This window comes from Rutilus rutilus, assembly GCF_951802725.1.
Source record: "Rutilus rutilus genome assembly, chromosome: 20".
NCBI lineage: Eukaryota > Metazoa > Chordata > Actinopteri > Cypriniformes > Leuciscidae > Rutilus > Rutilus rutilus.
Genome location: NC_140225.1, coordinates 10,506,651 through 10,516,050, shown reverse-complemented (window position 1 = coordinate 10,516,050; position 9,400 = coordinate 10,506,651). Strand labels below are relative to the sequence as shown.

Sequence of the window (9,400 nt, the reverse complement as noted above, 5' to 3'; positions counted from 1 at the left end):
CCACCTGTAAACAAATTACTTAGTTTTTCCATCGTTCAGCCCCTTCCGTGTAACGTGCCGCCTCCTCCGCTGAGGTCAAAGGAAGAAATATTATCAGTGTCTCATGCAATCCTCGAGCAACGTTATTCTTTCTTTATGCGAATAAAAAAATCATTAAACAACAATAATCTTTTAAGTTATTAAAACGGATTTACATATGTATATAATAATAATAATAATCTCAGAAATTATATTACTAAAGGAACATCGAAAAAATTCAAATAGAAGTTTTTTTTAATTTTTTAATTTTTTATATTAGTTATGTTTAATGTTTGTTTTGTTTTATTGTCTTCGATTTGTAATGCCACGTTTGTGTTGTGTGACATTAGCTGTTGAAACAGGCTATAGCCTACTACTGTTATCATGGGGATTCTTCCCATGTTTTTGTTTTTCCATATCTGTCCTGTGAGAAAGTTTTAGAAATGTCTTAAGCCTTTATTATTATTATCCAAAACATAGATAAATTCTGGGGCTGGAAAATGAAGAACACATTTCGCAACATTATCGCAAAATTATCAAGCCTACTCATTTGTGTAACGTTAGGTCTGAGAGCTGCAAAAATAGAAAAACAGGAACATCGGTGGATGGCTTTGTGTATATTAAGACTTAAGATAAAGACCTGGCAGGCAGTTTGTTGAATTTCCCTTAAACAAACACAAAACTCCTGCCAAAAATACGAAAACAAAGACACACTCAGACAAACACAAGCCAACTTTCATTTTCCAGTTTATTAGAGTACCTTTAATTGGCAAGCACAGGCACTTTAGATTATATAAATATCTTGAGACTGTGTCAGGACCACGGTAAAGAAAATACCCCATAGATGGATGCTGAACACCTTTGCTTTTACTGTAATTCACTGGAAAGAAAACACCTTTTCAAACTCCCCCACAATGTTTTTCTTGACTTGTTTGAACTTGACTGCTGCTCCAGAAAACAGGAACACAGACCCTGGAAAGCACTCCAGTACTTGACCCTGAGGAATTGACTTCCTGTTTGTTACTGCTATCTATCTGATTTTCCTGTTATTGGCTAAGCATCACAACTAGCGGGGGGGGGCAATGGGTCCTCTCCGCCGTGGCCGCCCGAAGGTTCCTCTCCGCCCTGGCCGCCCGAAGGGTCCTCTCCGCCGTGGCTGCCCGAAGGGTCCTCTCCGCTGTGGGTGCCTTAAGGGTCCTCTCCGCCGTGGTCCTCTCCGCCGTGGACGCCCGAAGGTTCCTCTCCGCCCTGGCCGCCCGAAGGGTCCTCTCCGCCGTGGCCGCCCGAAGGGTCCTCTCCACTGTGGGCGCCTTAAGGGTCCTCTCCGCCGTGGTCCTCTCCGCCGTGGGCGCCCTAAGGGTCCTCTCCGCCGTGGTCCTCTCCGCCGTGGCCGCCCGAAGGGTCCTCTCCGCCGTGGCCGCCCGAAGGGGCCTCTCTGCCGTGGGCGCCCGAAGGGTCCTCTCCGCCGTGGGCGCCCTAAGGGTCCTCTCCGCCGTGGCCGCCCGAAGGGTCCTCTCCGCCGTGGCCGCCCGAAGGGTCCTCTCCGCCGTGGCCGCCTCCTCAGACTGGTTCGCCGTGGCCACCTCCTCAGCCTGGTTCGCCTCCCCGTCAAGGACTCCAGGATGCCCACCCCCCCCTCCCGTGTTCTGCATTCTGCTGCGCGGGTCGCGCCTAGCGGGAGGGGGGAGTAATGTCACATTCACCGTCTGTCATCGTTTGTGTCTTCACTACACTTCCCAGAATCATGTCATCATCACCTGCACCTGCTCATTACCGTCATCATCACCGTCACCTGTTGTCTTTGTCATTATCTGTGTATTTAAGTTCCCCTCTCACTCCTTTTCATTGTCGGTTATTGTTTGTGCACTTGCACACTGTTTCGTGTATGTTTGGATTTTGCCTATGGAAATAAATATTGAGTATTTTGTTTCTTCGCTTGACCTTCGTCTTCCACCTGCTGATGTTACAAAGGTAGCGGACATATTGCCTATGTTTACACTAAATTTTTGGGACTGATAACTAAACTTACAGCTGTGAGTCTCAATGTCTTGTTCTTACAGCAGCGTCTCCAATACTGTCTGTATGTACGAGCAACAAGAGTCAAGCCTGTACTCTCTAACCAGTAACCATAGCAACAGTGACCAAAGTAATATCAAAGATGGCAATGTCCATAAAACTGAAAAGTCTTGTCACTTTTGACACGACAAGTTCATCGGTCTAGCTTAAAGGGGTCTTATAATGGTACATGCACTTTTACAAGTTGATTGCACTGAAATGTCTGTTGGCAGTGCCTGTACACAACCATCCTATCATGATTAAAATCCATCCAGTGGTTTTGTTTTAATCTCCTTATATGTTTGACCATCTATGAAATCAAGCCGTTCGATATTGTGACGTCATAAGATCGTATGCCCCTCCCGCGATTGTGATTGACAGCCGTGCTTCAACACAAGACCCGCCCTGAGCAAGCTGTGACAGCCGTCATCATAGTAGTCCGCCATTGTTGATATGCTGGAGTAGAATGGCGTCTACGCGATTGTGGTGTTCTGTTCTTAGATGTAATAAGGAACACAGCAGTCATTTGGATGTTCCTAAATCTGAGCCGTTATAGATGCAGTGGCTGAGTTTTGTTTTTGAAGCAATATGCCCAAAGGATTGACGCGGGGATTCCCTCACGGGGATTCCCCACGATCGTCCATGCTTTCATGTTTACGCGAATCATTTCACACCAGACAGCTTTACAAACGAGAAAAAACGGATCGGTACCAACGTGTTACTGCTGAACCTCCAGAAGATGTGAGTGTAATGTTTTATTAACCTTTATATTAGTATTTATATTAATCTTTGCGAAATTTGCAAACCTTGCTGCAGGCTTCATGATGAATGCATCTAAGGTTTACACTCAGGGTACATTACAGCATGTTTTCTATGTACGACGTTCTCAATATAATTCATAATCCCACGTTTATAATGAACAACGCGTGGTTATTGTGTTACAAACGGTGTACGCACAGAACAGAGGGGCGGGGTGAGCAAAGCTCATTATCATTTAAAGACACATGCACTGAAACGGCGTGCTGAAAACAGAGCTGTTTTTGACCAGGTAAAATTAGTGTTTTCTTACAATACTAATGAGAATTTTTAATTAAAGTATATTACAAACTTTTAATTTAGACCCTAAAGAATCATATTAGCTTGTACAAAAATGGCATTATATGACCCCTTTAAAATGTTCCCAGCGTTACTCGTCGTAATTGCATTTTTACTAGTAAGAATTCAATTAGAGAGTTTTACAATTCAAATCTTCATTAACCGACAGAAGCTTTGATGTAAACACACTAGATGAACGCCTTTAACTGTTGCACTGGTATCTCATGCATTGCATGGCATTTGAGTCGTGCAAAGAAAACACAAAACTGACGGGAGCCTCTCCAGTGGAGAACAGTGACTTGATTTAGAACGATGGCACACACAAAACCCCTCAGCAGTGCGGCTTTCTCACACTGTATGACATGACTATAAATGTCCGGTAACGGTTCCGTTCACACAGCGCTGGTTTTCCGGAAATGCCGTTGAGTCCTGAAAATTTACAGGTGTGAATTCGGTTATAGATTGCGGTTGTCACACCCGTAAATAACCGTACTGTGTGTGAACGTAACCGTATACGGAGTCAAATACATGACTGACAACTGTACTTTCTAAACAAAACAATTTTAGCATAACACTTCTGAACGTGAGAAGACATGTGCAACATCATTGAGTAAGTACTGGTGTTAAATTTCTGTGTTTAATTCAGATTCTTGTTGTTGGCCTATTTCCAGAGGACTGGACACAGGTAGGCCACTCTCTACTCTCACAGCATGGGAGATGGAAAGACATGAACCAGAGTCATTAGGAGTATAACATGTTACAAAATGAGATAAATGTATCAGGCTGCAAAAAAAAAAAAAAGAACAAAAAGAGTATACTGAACCCAAAAGAAATACACGAGAAAATTCAGTTCTTCTGAAATATTGACCCTACAGGCCTTTTCGTTTCAAAGTGTTTGGAAAGGAAAGGAGGGAAGAGAGGGAAAGGTCCTAATGAGCAGCTGAGGCAGTAATGTTCCTTGTCATCCTGCCAAAGTAAGCTAAAGTGGTTATCAAGCATTTTTCAAGAAGTCTTCCAAAAATCTTCCTTGACTATTACTTACTCCTCTTCGTTTCTAGTGGGACATGAGGCAACAACAATTTCCTTCCACTTAACTCGACCCAGCGTGCTGTGCCTTGCCCATGTCAGACTCATCTCGTTTAATTCTGCCATCACTGAGCTAAGCTTTTCCATGTTGTTTTAGGTCACACTTGTTTTCTTCTGCCAGGTGGTGTCCATCTCAGGGCAGTCTTTGGGAACTAATATTGCACACAAAACAATGGAAATTTCCTGCACTTTGTTAATTATAACCAGGTCAAGGAGGTTAATCTGATAATATCAGATCTGGCTTCTAAATGCCTGCAGCCTCATACAGTATGGAGGTTTTGCAACACCAACAACTGAAAAATACCCTCCTCAAAAGACCAGATAAGGACTGTTTCAGTTAGAGATAACAGATTGCAACACAGATGTGTGTTGAGTGGTCTGTTTAACATAATGATTGGGGAAAGATTCCGTTAGCTCCAGCCGTTGGGTTGTACTGGCATGTCGTTTGTAAATAATATTAACAACATTGTGTTTCATAACTCAGATTTAATGATGCATTCAAAAAGTCTTACATAACACAATGAGCAGTTTAGCATTGCAACATACTACAAACAAATCCACAAAAGTTTAACATCATGCCGTTAAACTGTCAGAATATGTGGAAATTCTTTTTTTATCAGTCGTACAGAAGACCACCACTCTTATCAGCTAGTAATGCATTTAATTGCAAATAAATTAATTAATAAAATAAAACTCTACTTACTACTCTACTTCCTCCTAAAATTATTTCTTAAAAATGCTGTTAAAAACAGTTTTGGTTTGCATAAGTGATTGTCAAAGTAAAAGGGCTATGAAGAGATATATTTTTAATGTATAATATAATATAATATAATACACTGATGAACGACAACATTAAAACCACTGATATGTGAAGCGAAAAACATTGCTTTTATTGTTAAAATAGCACCTGTCAAGGGATGGGATATATTAAATAGCAAGTAGACAGTCAGATCTTGAATTTCATTTTGGAAACAGGAAAAAGGGGCAAGAAAAACTATCCGAGTGACTTTGACAAGGGCCAAATTGTGCTGGCTAGACGACTGGTTCTTGTAGAGTGCTCCTGGTATGCAGTGGTTAGAACCTACCAAAAAAGGTGCTAGGAAGGTGAACCGATGAACTGGCATCAGGGTCATGGGCGCCAAAGGATCATTTATGCACATGGGGAGTAAAGGACTAGCACATCTGGTCCAATCACAAAAGAGCTCTAGCTCAAATTACAAAAAAATGGAATGCTGCTCATGATAGAAAGGGGTCAGAACACACAGTACATTGCAGTTGTTGCGTGTGGAGCTGCATAGAGTGCCCATGACCCCTGTCCACAGCATCAGAACTGGACCATCGAGTAATGGAAGAGGGTTGCCTGCATGGTCTGAGGATGATGAATCATTTTCTTTTAGATCAGGGAGATGGCCGGGTAGGTACATGTATGTTGTTTATCTGGGGAACAGATGCAGGATGCACTATGGGAAGGAGGCAGGATGGCAGAGGCGGTGTTATGCTCTGGGCAATATTCTGCTCAAAACCTGCTCAAAATCCTGGCATTTATGTGGATATTACTTTGACATGTACCACCTACCAAAAGATTGTTGCAGACCACGTACACCCCTTCATGGCAATGGTGCTCCCTGATGATAGTGACCTCATTCAGTGGGATAATACACCTTGCCATACTGCAAAAATTGTTCAGGAATGGTTTGAGGAACATGACAGAGTTCAATGTTTTGCCTTGGCCTTCTAAGTCCCCAGATTTCAATTCAATTGATCATCATCTCTGGGATGTGCTGGACCAACAAATTCCCCAAATGAAGGCCCCACCTCACAACTTGCAGACTTAAAGGAATAGTTCACTTAAAAATGAAAATTATGTCATATTTACTCACCCTCAAGTTGTTTCAAACCTGTATTAATTTCTTTCTTCTGCTGAACAAAAAAGAAGATATTTTGAAGAATGTCGGTAACCAAACATTTGATGGACCCCATTGACTTCCATAGTATTTATTTTTCCTACTAAGTCAAGTCAGAATTTTCATTTTTAAGTGAACTATTCCTTTAAAGGACCACAGGACATTCAGAGGTCTTTTGGAGTCCATGCCTTGATGCATCACAGCTGTTTTGGCAGCACTAAGGAGACCTACACGATAGTGTAACACTTGAGAAATTAGAAAATGCTGGACAGTCTGGTTAAGGAGTGCCCAGACCCTGAGAAGACAGGATGTTGCAAATTACCATTTGAACTCACCATTTGAGACAAAAGTCTCAGCTCCGAGTCATCCTAATCTACATTTCATTCCCTCATCCCTCACCCCCTCTCTCTCTCATAGTCAGATCACCTGAATTCACCCAAGAAAATACATAGTTTAATGTGAATGATTATCAGCGAGTATTGTATATGTTTGGTATCATTTGAAATGTCTCAGTGCGACTGGTACAAATGTCTCATTTCCAAATAGATAAAATAAAAGCTAATAAGGTTTTTAGGAGTTTAGAGATAGCTGGCACGCAAAGGAAAGTGGTCTTTAGACAAATGGTCTCCCACCCCCAACAGGTGTCAACTCTGAATGTAAATTCCCATTGTTAGCAGATGTTTCCATGTGAAAGAAGTTTCTGTCTATATAATGGAATGCAGCAAAGGTTTTGGGGCCTTTCTGTATTTCAGATTAGCCTGTGAGGCTGAGTGTAAGACTCTCAGCTTCATGTATAATGTTGGGTTCGCATCTCTTCTCTTTATTCCAGAGCATTTGATGTTTTGTATCGATTATCTTTGAATTGATTATGAAATTGGCATGATACATTTACCTGACATAATAAATTGTTACAACTGATTATTCTAACTGACTTTGACATTATTTTCATTAAAGAGTTAAAAGGAATAGTCAAACATTCGCTTTTTTTACTCAGCGATTGTACTGTCAATCCATTTGGTGTAGTGGGAGATGATCGTGTAGAGTCCAGGCTTTTTGCTGGAGCCACATTTCTTCCCTCCATTAGAGGTTATCCCCACAACAACATCCTTGTATAAGAGAGGACCTCCGGAGTCACCCTATTAGAGAGAAAGACAGCGGAAGCGAGAGAGGTCATATATTCGAGTTTGTTTCCACATATAGCAGTCATGCAGTACTTTATGAACCATTGCAGTAAAACTTACATCACAGGTGTCCTTTCGTCTTTCTGCAGCACAGAGCATGTTGCTGGTGAACTTCAATCCATAGTAGTCACCGCGGCCACATTCACTTCGGCTCTTCACCTTGATACTGAGTTCTTGCAATTTGTCTGGTCGTCCTCCCCGGTTGTTCAAAGAGCCCCATCCAGCTGTTTCCACAACATCAGACTCCTTGGGATCGGCTTCTTCTTCACGTTGGAATTTCACTGATTTCACTGCATAGCTCTCAGTGATTGGCTTTTCCAGCTGTCAAAAACAAAATCATTCTATATGTAATTGACAGTCTGCTGTAGAAAACTGATCTCTACACATACTGTCACAGGAACATGTTGTACTTGGTGAAATCATGTTTACCACACGCATACACAGACTGTTTTTCAGCTACATGATTGGACCACAGTATGTACCTTGAGCAGGGCAATATCATTGTCATAGTTGCTTATACTGAAATCAGGATGGTTGTAGACTGTAGTGTCATAGGTTTGTTTAGTGTCCTCAGCATCAGATAGGGAGTGAGCACCCAACACAGCTTTAACACCGGATGACCTGCAACAAACAGGACATTTATCATTTTGCAACTTCGTATTGCAACTTAGTATTTCTGCAACTTCAAAACAAAATCAAAACAAACCCTCCGAACAAATCACAGTGATTTGGGACTGAAATTATTTCACCTTTGCATCGCTGTCGCACAGCTCACTGGTGTCGTTATGTTACATACCCATTCTGAAAGCAGTGTGCTGCACTCATGATCCACTGACTGGAGATCAGAAAGCCACCGCACTCATGTTTTCCATTCCACTGAAGTGAAGCCATGTACGGACGAGAGTGTGCAACATCCTCTTTTCCTCCTGTAATGCATTCACCTGCAAATAACACAATAATTTAAACCGTATAACATGAGGAAAACCTCATTAATCAAACTAAATAAATCTATTCCCCATGCTTAAATGTAGAAATGCACAACAAAAATGCATATCCTGCAGCATAAATAGACAAAGAATAGTGAAATTGAATATTACTCACCAGTTTGATAAGCTGCAAAGAGCAGCACAGAGACAAATAAAAGTCTATTCATAGTGAATGATTGTTGTCTGTATACTTCTGAGACTGAAGACCACTGAGTGTGGGCTGAGCTTTATATACTGCCCAAACGGGAGAGAGAGGCAGAGAGGGTGTGTGGGAGTGTTGTTCTCTTTACATTCTTTTCTTAATCGCCCATCAGACAAGAGAAAACAGGAATATATCCCCAGGCCATAAATCTTCTTCATTACATCTACTTTGTGTCTGTTTCACTTTTCCTTTCCTCCAAATGTTTCCTTTCCTGTATGTCTTTTGTTATTTTCTAAGTGAAGAGGACATACATTTTTGTACAGAGTGCAATAAATCAATAATCCGAAAAACTTTTTTCCACTATACTACTTTGAATTGTGCATAAAAAAACATTTTGTGCATCCATTCCATGGATGTTAAAGGTTCTTCAAGAAACCTTTCTTTTCAAGAGTGTACTGTGACCATGTCATTTTAAAATAAATAATCTATATTATACCAACTGGTGCTCCTCGCCTGTCGGTCAAAAATGACCGATTTTTATTTTTATTTCAATGAATTTAATGTAGGCTACTTTATTTTAGTTTGATAATGTTTTTATTAAATATTTCGATATTTTTAGGGGATTTTATGGGACTAAATTATATTTACAATATATTTATAATTCATTTATTCACTTTTTTGAGCATAGACCCAAAACTAAATTTCCAACTTAAACTGTCGTAAATCTTGAATGCTTTAGACTAGAGAAAAGACTTAAGTTTGATCTCTTTTCAAATACGACACATGGCAGATTATTGCTGAAGTGATAATCTTTTTTAAAAGTTTTAAAAAGTGAATTTAAAAAAGTTTACGTTTATTGTTAAGAAATATGCACAAAAATACTATTTACCAGTATTTAAAAATACCGTCTCTGGAAACGTCTCCGGCACAGAC

The 9,400-nt window shown here is 40.8% G+C and overlaps 1 protein-coding gene across 1 annotated transcript; it reads right to left on the bottom strand.

Annotated features, from left to right (window-relative positions):
* Positions 1 to 5,121: 5,121 nt before the first annotated feature.
* LOC311279988 (complement factor D-like) lies at positions 5,122 to 8,574 on the bottom strand. The gene is made up of 5 exons (XM_084391852.1): positions 8,441 to 8,574; positions 8,136 to 8,280; positions 7,822 to 7,960; positions 7,400 to 7,660; positions 5,122 to 7,294 (listed from the first exon to the last, which is right to left on the bottom strand). The coding sequence occupies exons 1-5, from the start codon at positions 8,490 to 8,492 to the stop codon at positions 7,145 to 7,147; spliced, it is 747 nt and encodes a 248-aa protein (XP_084247978.1). The 5' UTR covers positions 8,493 to 8,574; the 3' UTR covers positions 5,122 to 7,144.
* Positions 8,575 to 9,400: the final 826 nt, after the last annotated feature.

Coding starts and splice junctions, on each gene's coding strand:
- LOC311279988 (XM_084391852.1), bottom strand. CDS start 8,492: ATGAATAGACTTTTATTTGTCTCTGTGCTGCTCTTTGCAGCTTATCAA. Junction 8,281..8,440: donor CTTTGCAGCTTATCAAACTG/GTGAGTAATATT, acceptor TGTTATTTGCAG/GTGAATGCATTACAGGAGGA. Junction 7,961..8,135: donor GCACACTGCTTTCAGAATGG/GTATGTAACATA, acceptor TGTTTGTTGCAG/GTCATCCGGTGTTAAAGCTG.